The sequence below is a fragment of the Melospiza melodia genome, chromosome 6, assembly GCF_035770615.1.
Source record: "Melospiza melodia melodia isolate bMelMel2 chromosome 6, bMelMel2.pri, whole genome shotgun sequence".
Taxonomy (NCBI): Eukaryota; Metazoa; Chordata; class Aves; order Passeriformes; family Passerellidae; genus Melospiza; species Melospiza melodia.
In genome coordinates, this window is record NC_086199.1 from 56207318 (window position 1) to 56223005 (window position 15688).

The 15688-nt window shown below is 45.1% G+C and overlaps 1 protein-coding gene across 5 annotated transcripts in view; it reads left to right on the plus strand.

Moving 5' to 3' along the window:
- PAK6 (p21 (RAC1) activated kinase 6) overlaps nucleotides 1-15688 on the plus strand; it is a 38151-nt gene that overhangs the window by 15666 nt on the left and 6797 nt on the right. For 3 of the 5 annotated variants that reach the window (XM_063158405.1, XM_063158409.1, XM_063158408.1), the window contains exons 5-8: nucleotides 5641-5849; nucleotides 9740-10342; nucleotides 13440-13931; nucleotides 14173-14306. In XM_063158405.1, the coding sequence (XP_063014475.1) occupies nucleotides 5646-5849; nucleotides 9740-10342; nucleotides 13440-13931; nucleotides 14173-14306 (1433 nt within the window). In that variant the 5' untranslated portion in view covers nucleotides 5641-5645. Of the gene's footprint in view, nucleotides 1-1933; nucleotides 2125-5640; nucleotides 5850-9739; nucleotides 10343-13439; nucleotides 13932-14172; nucleotides 14307-15688 lie in introns of all 5 variants that reach the window. The other 2 variants (XM_063158407.1, XM_063158406.1) reach the window with 2 other exon arrangements.

Below are 15688 nucleotides of genomic sequence, written 5' to 3' on the forward strand. Positions count from 1 at the left end.
TTTTGTCTCATCTGCAAATGAGGGTAATAATTCCCTTTCCTCACCTTTAGTCTGTTTAGATGAAACCTCCAGAGGGTGGGGCCTGACTTCAGAGACAGACACAATGGGATGGTGACTTCAGCTGGGATTTCTGGGGGACTGTAAATAATGGAAAACTTTATTTGTTAAGGGATAAAGCCCATTAGCATTTGGTACATGCCTGTGCTGGTTTTGTAAAGTTCAAGAGGTCTTTTCTTTGCAAGTGCTTTTATATATGTCCCAGAATGAATTTGGTACGGTATAACTAAAACACATCTAAAAGTATGTAACCCAGCAGCGTCCCAAACAAGCTGAGCAAACAGGCGTTCACTGGGATTTAATCCTAATTTGTGAGCAAGGAAACGGAGCAGAGGAGAGAGAGGCAGCACCTTCAGGCCCTGCTCAGTGGAGATATGGCCAAAAATGTCCAACCAGTTGTGCTGTTCTTCTCATTCCCCAGAAATAAACCCACCAATATAACAAATATGTCTTTCCCTAAGCTTATTTCTAATGTAATATTAATCTGTGCTCTCGTGTGTGTTTGGGCAGGATTTAGAGCATTACATCAGTTTGCTGTGCTGTTGCTTTGCTCCAACATGCAGCTTTGCCATGGGGGGCTGGTGAGGGAGAAAGGAATAGAAGGAAAGGACTTGCAATGAGGAAAGGGATAGCACAGCTAGGAAATATTCACTCTTCCTTTAGGAGGAAAAAAATACTTCAACCAATATTTCTAAAACTAGAATTGCAGAAAAATGTAGAAGGTGTCAGGACAGTGCTCTTAGATCCCATTTCAGATTTTGGACCGTTTGGCTTTTCTTTTTCCCTTTCACTGACCCTTGTTGCCATTCCCTGCTGTGTGAAGTCACGTTCGAGTTTGTCAGCTCTTCAGGGACCTAACCTGTCATTTCCCTTTATTTGCAAACTGCTGTGATAGTTTATGGCTTGTTATAAATACTAAGAGTGTTGGAAACCTCAGGAAGGCAAACATGAGTATTTTAGAAGGTATGAGATGCAGTGAAATTCCATGTGTGCATATTCACACATACATTTGTGTGAACACATGCATACGACATGCATGGATAATGGCCTAGTTAACCTGTAATCCATTTCAAATGCAGCACATGACGGTGACCTGAGCAGCAGAGTATGGAAATACATTTTTTCCTTTTAATTGGTGTGTTCCCTGGGATCTTCATTTTCCCACTGCAAACTCAATCTGCATATTGCAGTTCCTCAGGTCCTGTAGGAAGAGTTCTCCTTCTCTCCCTCTCCTCTTGGAGCTGGCCAGAGCAGTTTGGCAGATCAGCTGTGGGAGGACTTGGAAATGATGGGAATGGCTTTCTTGAGCCCAGGGACCAAGCGTTATCTCTCGTCCGGGGCAGGAGGAATGTAGAGAACTGCATCCAGATCTGCGATAGCGACGCAATGAGCTGATGAGCGAGTTCAGTGCTGCAGCAAGGAGGGGGAGGGAGAGCTTATTTTTAACTGGAAACTGCACAAGTGAGACTGAAGTAGCTCTGTGCTGCCGTGCTATCATCAAGTGCATGTGTGAGTGAGGGAGGCTATGAGCACGGCTCCGTACGGCGCGGGGTCCTAGTGGAACGTGTGGCTGGACGTGAGCAGGGTGGAGGCAGGTCGGGTGAAAAGGCAGCGCATGCTGCTGCCTTTGTCTGGGCGTTGGGACGAGCCACTCCTGATAACATTTATCTACTTCTCTTTTTTTTTTTTTTTTTTTTCTTTTTTTCTTCCCCTCCGGGTGATGTTGCTTCTTTTCTGTGCCCTCCTCCTCGGGTTGCCTGTCTCCCAACCATTCCTCTCTCCCTTACTAACACTCATTCCCCTTCCATCCTTAATCTTCCCACCCCTTCCTCTCATCTGAGGCTGACCCCTCTCTCTTCTTGCCCCTCCTTCCCAGCTGATCCCTCCCCCTGCTCTGGATCTGCTGGCTGTGGGATTTTTTCTCGTGCTCACTGGCAGATGTGACAGCTTTTGGAACTGTATCATCCAGGAACAGCTATATCTGGAGTTGAAAACCTAACGTGGTTTCCCAGGCAGCAGAAATGGATCGCTGAGAGAATTTCAATCTCCGACTGCTTTTGTCTTGTGGTAGTGACTTTTATTATTTATGTTTGTGACATTTCTTACAGTACAGTTGTCAGCATTGAATGAAAGACTAAAGTCTAGTAGATTATTATAAAATCAGTGTTACAGTATTTGTGTTGTTATATTAAAGGGATGCTGTCTATGTTTAAATACAGGTTTGGCTTGATTTACAAAATCTTATATGCATAAAATGTTCTTATGAATTTCTTACTGACTTAGAAAGGGCCTGATTTATGTGTTTTATTTAACAATAAATATTCTTTAGCTGAGCATTGGAAATACAAGTAAATAGATCTTGCATGAAAACCACAAAGTGAAAGGAGATTGGTTAAATACAGACCTCCTCATTGAGATGCAAAACCTACCAAGATTATTAGAATTCATTGGATTTCAAATAACTATTTTTAGTGTATGTATTTCATTTGATCCTAATGCAGTTTACCTTTAAACCACCTGTCTGATCTCTTTATAATCAGGGATTGATGCTGACCATGTAGAGCAAATGCCACTGGATGCCCAGGGGTGTGTTGTATTTGGAGCTGATTACATTTTGTTGTTTTTAAGCTGTCTGTTTTAAGCCAATAAGGCAGATGCAGGCCATGCCAACCAGTCACTTAAAACTGACCAGGAACTCAGTAGGTGCCCCTTTCTGGGTTTTGGAAGCATGCTTTTCGCTATGGGATCCCGCTGTAGTCCACATGTTGATTGTCAGGGATAGGGATTTTATGTAAATATACAAATGTAGTGTTGTGTTTATGCTTCTGCAAGCTGAGATGGTGAAATAGAGCCACTGTTCTGGTTGGGGCCAAAATATCACCTGGGCTTTAAAATTTTGCATTTTGAAATACTTAAGCCAGAATAATTCTTGTTATGAGGAAATCATGAAATGGTTCAGAAAACCATTGATGCTACAAGTGCTAATGATTGTGGCATTTGTAACACCCTGTTTTACAGGACCCTTTGCCACATGAAGCACTTAAAAAGCAAACTTAAGACAGTCTGCTGTGCCCTGGGTATCCTCTCATTATGAGGCTGTGAGAGTAGGAGCAGAAGAAGAGGTACTAGTTGAAAAAGTAAGATCCCTGGGATTGCTGTTGCTGGGTTAAGGTGGATCAAGGAGCTGTCATAACTCACGTGTAGTCAAGGATTCAGAACTGAACCACTTGCTGTAATACTACAGAGTTACTCCCTGCTTTCCTTGGAGGCTCTCAAGCTCCTCAGCAGCTCCAGCTGTTGATTTGAGCACTACTAACACCACGAGCTATTAGAGTATCTTTCCTTTCTGGGATTGTCTGCACTTTTTTTTCCTTAAAGAACTGCCCTCTGACTTTAGTCTTGATTATTAGTTAATAAGCAGCACCTAAGGGGCCTGAGAGATGAATCACTGTGTTTGAGGAGCTGCAATACAGACCTGGAGCACAGACACCCTTCCCATAAGCTCTCCATTAAGATCTATTTGGGTTTTCATTGGAGGTTGTTCTAAGCAAAGATTATTCTGGCTGAAAAATCTCTTATAGGCAGAGCAGTTGCTTCCAGCCTCTTTCGTAAGCTTTTTGGTTTTTTTTTTCTTTTCTTTCCTAACCTTTTGTTTTCTTTTTCACCTGTGAGGAATCTTTAATAGGCTGTTGAAATGGATAGTGCATGTGAAGTTGGTGTTTCACCAAGGGTGGATTGCATGAATGGGGGGTTTGATGGAGCAAAGTCCTTCTCTGCCATACAAACACTTCCTATCCCTGTGACTGCAGGGTCATTGTAACCAAACTGGGAGCCATTGTGTATTGGATTTTCAATCAAATCCCAGTCTAGCACCAGGGAGCAAAGCCATTGTTCAGGTGGTGGCTGCACTTTGCTCCCTAAACAAGTTTAGAGTGGGACAATCTGGGAAATGTTTGACATAGATTTCACTGGGATGTGCTGATTTTGGAGACTGGTGTCCTCCAGAAGTGTGTTCATGTCTACACCGCAGTGGGTTATCTCTCTATGCGGTCTGTCTCTCTGACCCTTGTAAATATTTACTCAGCACAAATAGTTGGAAACTGAGGTCCTGTACAGGGGAAGAGTGACTGCTACAAAGTTGAAGATTAAGTGGTAAAAATCCTAAGCCTGATGTTGGGGAAGAGATGGCATTCATGGCTGTAACAGTGTTAGTGGGAGGCAAATGCCAATAGGAATGTTGTCTTTGGAAAAGGAAGAGCATATAAATATTGTTATTTTTGTTTACTGGCAGATGTTAATTGGTTTAAAAAACCTGTGCAGCTTATTCCTAAAGCAGTAAATAGAGTCAGGGAAAAGGGGCCTTGAAAGGTGCAGCCCAACCCCCCTGCTCAAGGCAGGGTCAGCTTGGAGGGTCAGGCTGGATTACTCAGGGCTTTGGCTTTGAGAGCAAACCCCTGAGGATGGAGCCTGCCCAGCCTGTCTGGGCAGGCTGCTCCAATGTTGGACTCTCCTGGTCACAGGAAAGCTTTTGCTTCTATGCTGTTGGGACCACTCCTGTTTTGATTTATGCCTGTCTGTCTCTCACTCCCACCACTCCCCACTATGAAAAACCTGGCTCTCCATAGAAAATCTCCTTACCTCACCCTGTCTTCCCTATCTGGTTTTTGTGAAGAGGTTGTGTCAATCCACTGCAGTCCTCCAGCTTTCCCACCTCTTGTCTGCATGCACAACTCTGGTTCTTCCTTTTCCTTCATATCTGCCTGATTTCAGAAAGGTCCAGTCTCTGAGCTTTCTGTCTAAGTATATTTTTTGGTTATAAATTTGTTTATAAATTCTTAATTCAGATTTTGAAGTCTCCTGTGTTTGGGTATATTTCAGTGTTAGGTGCTTTTGGCTTGTTGCACTTGCACTGGCTGTTCACACAAGCTGTCTCTCTCAAGCCCCCAAGGGAAAAGAATCTTAGTTTTTAATTTTAGCTTCTTCAGCTACCTGCTGACAGAGTTTGATTTCCACCTACCACCTCCTCCCTCCCTCCCGAGCCCTCTAAGCAAGAAAAACTGAGATCCAGAGTCAGTCTCTGGCAGCTCTTCCTTTGGCAACAGCTCTGCTGTCATTAAATGGGAACCAAGTAGATATTACTTACTTGGAGTAAGCAGTGGGAAGACAACCTGAGCCCTATTCATTGCCACCTTAAATTTCAGGCTTGTGGTGGAATCAATGCTGTTTAGCTGGGTGGATTCCAAAGCCATTTAATGTAGGTATAAGCAGGTAAAATATAAATATGTATCTCTTAATTACTTTTTAAATAGTTTTATCAGGCAATATGAATTTGTAGAAATAAGGGAAGTCACTAGAAATCCCATCTGAGCCATGAACCTGCAAGGTGGCCTTGGGCAAAATCATTGCTCTCTTGGTCCCTGTTTCCTCATCTATAAAAGCAGGTGATCAACTCCTGATAAAGTGCTTTTCACTGGAAAATATTCTCAATACAACATAATTAACTCATAGAATTGATACCTGATTTTACTGCTTGGGCTCTTCAGCCCTTGACAGGCACTGACCGTGTTGCCCTCTCCCCCTCAGGCATCATGTTCCGGAAGAAGAAGAAGAAACGCCCGGAGATCTCGGCCCCACAGAACTTTGAGCACCGTGTCCACACCTCATTTGACCCAAAGGAGGGCAAATTTGTGGGCCTGCCTCCTCAATGGCAGAATATTCTGGACACGCTGAGGCGCCCCAAGCCAGTGGTAGACCCTTCAAGAATCACAAGGATGCAGCTCCAGCCTATGAAGGTGAGGGAGGCAGAAAGTTCTTTCCTGTTCCTCAGGGAGTTGCCTCCGAGCTGAGGCTCTGCTTCTGGTGCCCCATGAATGGGACTAAGGGTGGTATCTGTATGGAATTCAGTGGATAGCAGGCTTTGATAGCCCAAAGTGATAGTAACTTCATCAGGAGTAAGGACAGTAGGATCCTGACCTGTTGCTGTTGAAATAACCAGCTGGCTGCCTGTCACAGTGATGGGGACCTGTGAAAGCTCCTGTGGTAGCTGACAGGACCCAGGATGCGTTCAGCTGTTGTACAGGAAAGCCAAGAGAAGAATTTGTGGAGAGACCTGTTTTAGAAGGCTTGTCATTCTTGTGGGTGAGCAAATTTGGCTGGTAATTTAGTTGCCAGGGAAGCCTAAGTGGGAGAGAGAGCAATGTAGCACTGCCTTGCTGTTCACGGACAAGTAAGGAACACAAGGACTGAACTAGGGTCTGGGCTAAAAGGGTTAATAAACCAGCATTTTAATGGAAAGTGGGACATAGTAATGGAACAGTGTCCTTCAGTAAGGAAAAAGTAGTGATTCCTGTAGATGGGTGGGTTTAGATGGCTGCTGGTACTGGCATCTGGAGACTGTGTAAGTGACAGCAGGAATATGCTGTGGGAAAAGGCAACTTCATGGTGACCTCTCAGGAAAGGAAATGAAAGATGGTGACAGAAATATTGTGCTTAAAATCTTGCTTGCTTGGGAGAAGTTTTTGTTCCCAGTTAAAAAAAAAAAAAAGGCAAAAAGCCCTGCAGGAGCCTAAAAACTGGAAGGTGTGCTGTAAAACAGAGATGTTGCTACTTGGGTTTCAGGAGGGATATAAAAAAAGAGTTGGCTATCTGATGAATATATTTAGCTTTTTGTGTACAGGTGCTTAAAGCATGGGGAATAAAGAGGACTATATTTGGTAAAATGTAAGCTTTGGTACATAATCAAACCTACAAATGAAATGGCTCATCAGGATCTTGGAGCAGAATGCTGGTTTATAAAGGAAAAACTTGTTTAAGAAGAATAGGTGGGGAAAAAAAAAGACAGGAGGTATTGCCTGGTGTCCTGAATGTGCTTTGAGGTTCAAAATATAGTAGAGGGATAGGAGCACAATCCAGAGGAGAGATAAAATGTGTAATAAGAGACCAACTTGGTTAGATCAGGAGCTCTGTAATGAGCTTAAACTGCGGGAGGATTGCTCAGAAGGGTGGAAACTAGGTCAAGTTATAAAGGGCAAAGAGAAGAGAAATTCATGTAGGAGCAAAACTGGAAGGGCAATGCACAAAAAAGAGATGTTATTCTCAAAGAACATAAAGGGCACTGAGGACACATCATGAGGGCAATGAGGAGGAGAAGAAGGATGAAGGAAAGAATTTGTTCACTGCGGGTTTTGGAAGAAAGTTAACAGATGATACTGAGAATTCCTAAGTGTTTAATGATTTTTCTCTGGTCTTCATTAAGTGTGATCAGTGGGCTGACAATTAGTATGAGGATGAAGGGATGAGAATGCAGACCAGAATAAGAAAAGAACAGGAACAGAAATGAGACTTAGCTAAGAAGTTGCATATTTTCAAGTCAGCTGGGCCTAATGAAATTCAAGGAATTGCAGATCAGTCAGAATAATTTCTATCCCCAGAAAGAGACTGGAACAAATAAGCAAGTAATCTATTTGCAACCACTTCCAAGGAGATAGCAGGGTAATAGCTGGCAGCCAGTATGGATTTATCAAGAAAAGAATCACATCAAGCAACCCAATTTTCATTAATCACAGGGTAAGGGGCTTTGGGTCAGGGAGAAGTGATAGCACTCCCCTGTGTCTTGACTTCAGGAAGCCTCTGGGCACTGCACCGATGGCGTTTCCAGAGCAAGCCAAATTTCCTTAACTATTAGGCCATGGATGCTCAAAAAGTAGTGAGGCATCACTGTTGAAACAGAAATGTGTGTTAAGAGATTTCCGGAGTTTGCCCTGAGCCTTATTCTGGTCAGGACTTTCATGTCTGACTTACTAAACCCGGGGATGGTAAAAGCTGAAAGAAGGTGCAAATCCTTTAGAGAACAAGGACAGAATACCCAACTGGCTTTAAAAAACTAAAGAATCATTTTAAACTAACATAGTTTTTCCCAGTAATTCCAAATGCAAGCACTCTCATGGACTGCATAACAAAGCTGACTGTTTCTGGTAAACTCCATTTGAATTAACTCTGGTTCAATGATACCAATCAATTCGATTTTTTTTTTTCAAGTGCTAGTTGGCCAAGCCCTTGTATATAGTCCTGGATTAAACTATCATAGTAGTTCCTGGGTTTGTGTGTAGCTTATAAAAAGATGCTTTACTTATTAGAATTTCTCAGTTTTGGTCAGTAAGGCATGAGCTATGTAAGAGCACTCCATATACATTTGGCTCAAATTTGGATGTTTCCTCATTAATCTAATGCAATGCTTAAACATAGCAGCAAAGCAAGATTAACTCCCATCTTCCCTGTCTGCTGGGGCTAGGTCTGACTTCATGGGAGTGACCTGAGTCTAATTCTAGGGAGTTTTAGCTAGAAGGGGAGAAGAGCACTGCAGGGGATTTTCTGGAGAGGCCATAGCATGTTGTTGGAGGCTTCTTATTTTGAGAATACCCATGTCTTTCTGGAATTACTTTTGTCCATTTTGGACAAAAAGTTCATGTCCCCAGCAGATTGTTCCATGACAGCAGCTGGGCTGTGGAGGAAGGGGTGTGTGTATGGTGAGAGAGTAGGAGTGAAGACCAGAATTTCCAGCTGCAGCTGGTGTGTGTGCCATGGAGTGAGTTGAGTTGTCCTTTCTTCACCCTGTTGAACAAAAATCTTCTGTTCTGCCTTTCGTTCTCAGACACCGAGCAAACCAGGTGCTCGTTTGTGCACTGTGGTGGTGTTCTGTTGAAATTACTGGAGCTACTGTGTTGCACCAGCTAAGTATTAGTCTCAGTGTAATTAATTCAGCATGTTTAGAAGATCCCTGGAGCTCAGTTAGCAAACAGAAGATTGCTGTCACTCCAGGGAAGGACTTTCCTCAAGCAGAGGTTCAGGAAAGTGTAGGAGTGATCCTGTGCTGCAAATTTCTGTGGAGAAATGAAACATTTTGGTTCCCAGCACTAGAAAAGCTTCTTTAAGCTTTTCAGTTCCAGAAAAAAACAAGGTAGAACACTACCTAATATACCAACAGCTTCAGGTTGTCCTACTGTACAGAGCTGATGCCTGTTTGGATGGAAGCCTTGTTCTTCAGTGTTTGCTTACAAGGCAGTTGTGAGCTGCTGTGACCCTTTGTTCATCATTTTTAATTATAATAGCTTGGCAGAGTAGAGCAGGGAGGCAGAGTTGGAACAGCACAGTCTGCAGTGGTCAGGATTGGGATGTATTAGCAGAAATTGTAGAGAAGCAGACTGAGGGACGCTGATTACAACGCTATTGAGAGTGCTTCAGGGGAGAGATGAACCTTGTGTTGGCACAGCAAAGGTGAATTTTGCAAATGGAGCTTGCAGCATGCTGGAACTTCTGAGAACTAATATTTCAGGAGCTTGGTGAGTGCATTAGTGATGTATGTAGTGTCGCACAGTTTCAGCACAAGAAAGCCAGGAGTGTTGAAATATCCCAGTTTTGCTCTTACATAGTCTTTTAGAATGTGAGCACAACAGAATTGACTGTTCTGGCTGACAGCACTGCTGCTCTGACAGCGGGATGTAACCCAAGGACTTTTATTTTCCCTCAGTAAAGGACATTGAAACAAAAGACAAAAATTGGTAATTTTTCCTGAATTCCTTGAGTTGTCTTTCGCTGTATGTACAAAATCTAACCTTTGGTAAGACAAATTGAGCCTTGATTCTTACAACACTGACTTGTTTCTCACCTTTCCTGTGTTTCCCAGACCGTGGTGCGGGGCAGCACCGTGGAAGTGGAAGGCTACATCTCTGGGTTGCTCAATGACATCCAGAAGCTTTCTGCCATCAGCTCGAACACTCTGAGAGGCAGGAGCCCCACCAGCAGGAGGAGAGCCCAGTCCCTCGGGCTCCTGGGAGATGAGAGACCCCCAGACATGTACCTTCAGAGTCCTGAAGGAGACTGGGCAGACAAGTATGGGAACTACCTCAACTGCAATGGTGGGTCCAAGGTGGCCCGGAGGCAGACCATGTGGCCGGATTACAAGCCCCGCCTGGAAGGGCAGTCTCATCCCAACGGGATGGTGGCAAAAGCCCAGTCCCTGGGGCCCTCGGAGTTCCAGGGCGCCGATGGCAGCTGTGTGCAGCGCATCTCTGGGCTGCAGCACGTGCCCGCTGTGCCAGGGGAGAGTGACACGGCCATGAGGAGCCCGGAGGAGGGCTGGCTTCAGCGCCAGCCCAGCGCCAGGCCCTCGGGGGAAGGCAGCCCCAACTCCAAATCACGGGAGAACAGCCTCAAGAGGAGGCTCCTGCGCAGCGTGTTCCCCTCATCCAGCACCTCAAACAAGCCGGGCCCTCCCCTGCAGATCAAGGTAAGAGTTATTCACTGGACTGCAGTGTTGACTTTACAGTTCCAGAGGTTACGTATGCAGCCAATTTAATTGCAAACATCGGGTAACCATCTGTTCTTGTTATGATTAATGTTGGAATTAAATAGTCCTGAGCAGAGGAAATGTGTGGTCCGCCTGAGCTCCATAAGATGCTGCAAGGCACAGCTCAGGATGGCAGCCAGATCTCCAGCAGAAGGTTTGGCGGAGCTGCAGGAGCGTGGGCTGGGAAGGACGAGGGGTCTTAGTCACTGCCTTCTGTGAGGTAAAGGCATAGCTGCAATGCCATTCTGTTGGCCCCAAAAAGCCTTTGCCTTTTGGGAAATTGCCACGATTTGCATTAGCAGAGTATTCTTCTGCCTGTGTAAACCAGAACTAACTTGGGGGAGTGTGTTGGTTATAGCTCTATCTGCCAGGCCACTACAGCAGCAGGGTTTGCAGCAGCACCCACGGTGCTGTCACACAGGAAGTCAGACTGTTGGATTTTGTAAAGGGTGGGACAGCTCATAGCTACAGCTCCCCCAGGAAAGCTGTCCTGAATGGATGACTCATTTCTTGTTAAACTGAAAATCTCTGGTTCCTGGTACTGGATAGGAAATGCAACCATTGCTTCTTTTCCATTCTGGGCTGACCCAGCATCTGTCTTCTGTGCATGGTTTCAAAGCTGATGCTGGGCCTGGCTGATTCCCAACAGCTGTGAACTGGGAGGATGATGACAGGAACCACTGTCCAAACCAACCTGACTGTTCTGAAGGGTGTTGCAGGGAGGAGATGTCTCCAATCCAGTTTCTTGCAGTTTGTATAAGGATCCAGGCTCAAGGCTTTGGGCACAGCGGCTTTTCTTTCCAAGGGAGAGGATTTTCAAAGAATGCAGTCCTTGTGTAACACAAACCGCACTTATTGCTGTCTCAGTGACTCTGGGCTGATTTAAACTGCTTTGAGGCCTGTCCCCTGAGTACCTAGAACTGGCCACTTCTCTCTTCCCCAGAGTGTCTTTGCCATGCTCAGCACTTCCAGGAGCAGGACCCGAAGTTGCCAGCCAAGTGAATGTGCTTGGGAGTGTGTGAGCTCCAGCTGTTTGTCAGAGGAGAGGAACAGGGAAGACCTTTAGGACTAATCTATCTCCCACAGATCCAGTGAGGGATCTGTGCCATAGTTGTTTATCTAAGATGTTCTTACCAGCCTCTGATTATGAAAACCTGGGTCTCCTGCTCTGTGTAAGATGTGTAAGAAATGCGTAATTGCAGATTAAAGGAACAATAATATAACTGAATCATGGAATCCCAGACTGGTTTGGGTTGGTAGAGACCTCAGTGTCCATTGGGTTCCACCCCCTACCATGGGCAGAGACACCTTCCACTAGACCAGCCTGATTTTGAACACTTCCAGAGATGGAGCATCCACCACTTGGCTGGGTAGCTGGCTGGAATGAAAAGGTGGTGCCTTGAAAAGCACCATGGTAAGTTTGATTGCACCTTCCTTATGAAGGGAAGGAGTGGTAGAACCAGTGACACCTCAAAATGTCCCAAGACGGAGAACAGGTACATGGGGACTGTCAGATTACAGGAGCAGGAAATAAGACTTATACGTGGTTAAGCAGACATGTGTGAGCTTGCATGCATGTTGTGTGCCCTTCTGCATGCTCTGGGTTATGTAAAACGTGGTTTTTTTCTCTCTCCTGAGACAAAACAAGATTTGGGAAGTAAATTCTGTGTTGCTGTGAGCATGTCAGCACAGGACTGCAGGGGTGGAGCTGGTGTACGGGGAGGAAGGAGCTCCTGACAGGCAGTTGTGTTTGTGCTGTGCCCTGATGCTGCTCAATTGTGTTTTCCAGGGCCTCTCTGTGTGTGAGGCTTATGCAGATTCTGCTCTTGACAAAAATCCTTGATTAAAACCCAAAGTGCATAGAATTAAATCCTACACAATTATTCCCTGTCTGAGACAGGGAAAATGAGTGCTCTTGTAAAAAATTCTCGATTGGCAGTTTTCAGTTCCCATGCCCATATTATTAACTTTATTAATAAATCTCTCTGAATTGTGAGAGAGAAAAAGCTTTTTGCTTTGAAGTTTGTTTTGCCCTATAATATAAATGATGGGTTTGCTCTTTCTGAAGTTGCTTCTTTGACAGATCTACTATTATTTTGCATATATTTATTTACATATACATTTGTACGTATATAATGTATTTTGTACCTCACCTGCTAAATGTTGTTGATTTTAATTAATCAACATTTCCAGGGTGAGTATTAGCACGACAGTGTTTATCCTTCCTGGCATGGAATGCATATCCTGAAGCCACATTCCCACAGGCTGTGATCTTACTACATCTCCTACACTAAATAGGGTTGAGCCTGCTTGTCATTTGAGTGGGAGGTCTCCAAAAACCTCGAGCATTGCTAATCCAAATTCACTGCAGGTCAGTTTTAAGCCAGCAAGGGGGCAGGTAGCTCTGTGTAGCAGGAGTCTTATGTTGGCTGCCTCCAGCTGTCCTGGTGCCTGGTGCTTTTCCCAAAGTGGAGAGCTAATTCCATGCTTGATCGACAGGAATGCTCTACAGGTACCAGTGGAAAGTGCAGAGAGTGTTTTCAGTAGGCAGAGTGTAATTACCCAAAGGGAATTAGGCCAAGACTTCAAAGTGATTTACAGCCTTGGCATGAATCCCCTTTCCTTTTATACAAAGGAAGATCAGAGGCATGGAGGGATAAAGGATTTTCAAATTCTCTGCAGCACAGGTTGCCCCTGATTTTTGGTGGCAAGGGTGGAATGCTTTTTAGCAGCTGGGGTTTTTTTCTGTGGGTTTTGTGTCTTGCTGGTTTTTTTAAAGCATGTTCCCTTTAAACTGCCTCAATTTGGAGGCCGCTAAAGCGCAGCACCCATTCCCTAAGGGATTCTTGAAGATTTTGCATCTAAGGAGATCTTCATCCAAGCCATGTGTTGGACAGACCTGGAGACAAGAACCTGAAGCTCTTGACTCCAGTCTGCTCCAAGGTGGGCTAGGGCAGAGTGGGATGACACAGAGCTGATTTCTCTCTGCTTGTTAATCCAACCATCACTTTGTTTTCCCTCTTTGTTCTTCTTGAAGCCTAATGCTTTCTTCAAGCCCCAGCAGTGGGGTTCCCCGCACAGCCCTGCAGCCAAAGCCCAGTCTCTCCCCCCAGACCAACCTGCCTCTGAGTTCCCCAGGATGATCTCCGAAGCTGGGACCCCCCAGAAGTCCCCCACAGCAGAGAAGGCTGTGGCAGTGCCACCAGGCCGGCCCTCCCCAGCAGGGTCCCCCAGGAACAGGCAGACCCAGACCAGCTCTAGCAACCTCCACCTGCCCCAGGACTCTGCTGGGAAGGGGCAGCCAGCCAGTGAGGACCCTGTGGTTGTGACTCACGAGCAGTTCAAAGCTGCCCTCAGGATGGTTGTGGACCAGGGAGATCCCAGGGCACTGCTGGAAAACTACATCAAGATTGGGGAAGGCTCCACAGGAATCGTGTGCATCGCTCGGGAGAAGCACTCGGGGCGCCAGGTGGCCGTGAAAATGATGGACCTGAGGAAGCAGCAGCGCCGGGAGCTCCTCTTCAATGAGGTGAGAGTGCTGGAGACAGCGGGATTCTGCTGTCCTCACTGGAACCATCAGTGTGGCAACAGGAAGGGAAGAGCAGGATCATCTTCCTTTTAGTAGTGTTATGCTCATACCAAGAACAGCTCTTGCTGGGGGATGGAGGCTCTGTGCTGTAGTTGCAGGGCTGTGTGTGCTCACTTGGTTGGATAGGATGAAGTGCAGTGGGTGATTTTGTGGTGGTCACTTGTCCACTGTGGTTTTACAGGTGGTGATAATGAGGGACTATCAACATGTCAACGTTGTGGAGATGTACAAGAGCTACCTCGTGGGAGAAGAGCTCTGGGTGCTGATGGAGTTCCTGCAGGGAGGAGCCCTCACAGACATCGTGTCTCAGATCAGGTATAAAGCAAAATCCCAGACATCAACATGGGAGAGCAAGGACAGCAGAGTGGGGATTTCTGGGACAAATTGGTTCCCTCAGAGATCTTGTGTTTGCAGTGCCCTGAAACTACTACAGTTTATAACTGTTATCAATTTTGAGTATGTGATAATACTTCTGATGTAGAAGGGACTAATTTAAAGTACTGATCCCTTTAGATTCCCACTAGTCATCTCCTTGATGACCTTCCCTGTAAAACACAGTACTTTAAAAAAGTGTTTACTGTATCTGTTGAATCCCAGCCAGGACCTTCATTGAATAAGTATTAAAGAAATAGTTTTCAGTGGTGCAACCTTAGCCGCAAATTCAACCTCACTAACTCCTCTGGAGAAGTGCAGCAAAGCCTTGAGATCTGGACTCCTTCCCAAATTTCATTGCCTAAAGATAGCAACTACTGGACACTCTCCTAAATTTGTTTCCTTATCTATATTGCTTCATGTTCAATAGTACCCAAGGCATTTCTGTAGGGCAAATAAGTTGTTCTCAGATGGCCTCTGGTCCCTCTCAGAAGGTGTTCTGATGATGCAGTTATGGTGATTGTGTCTTACCCATGCCTCTGGAGCACCCTCCTCCTGCTTCAGAGCAGTTCTGCAAGGCTGGAAACTGGGACAGGGAGTGCCAGTGGAAAGACTGACCAAGAAGGTCTGTAGGATGAGAGTTTCTTTTTGGAAGATTCAGGATCTTAACTGGATTACAGTTAGGCAGTATTGATAGCACTAATTGTATTCAGTTTTTAAAAGACCATAGTATACCTTTAGTTCACATATGTGTTTGGCCTAGGTCCTGTGGTGGGTTTAAGGCATGTATCTTACTCTGCTTGGTGGATTTAAGGCATGTATCTTGCTCTGTTGGATTCTGAGTTTTGGAAGTACAATTTTGAGAGGCATCAAGAGCCACATTGTCCTCTGTAGCCTCCACGACCCCACTTGGAAGGAGTGTTCTGGAGACACTTACCTGGGCAGGCCCTTCCAGAATTGAGTTCAGAGGCATCTCAGGGTCTGCAAGCCAACATTTAATTCTGAGGAGTGCTCAGTTACAGCTTACAGGGCCAATGAAATTCCTGTAGCTCTTGGCCAGCACTGAATTGCAGATAAAAAGTGATGAAGAAGTTTATGAAGGGTCTGTGTATTTATATCCACCAGTGAGACCTCAGCCATGATTTGTTTAAAGAAGCTTCCTTTAAACTTGTTAGTGAATGCTTTTTTTTAAATCTCATGATGGAAGAAGGATCTGTTATAACCATAACATTTATCAGAAGTAAGCTGCAAACCTTTATCAGTTTTTCCCAGGAAGGAAAATGCCATCATTGCAGTCATTAAACTTTTGCTGAGGGGGATAAGTG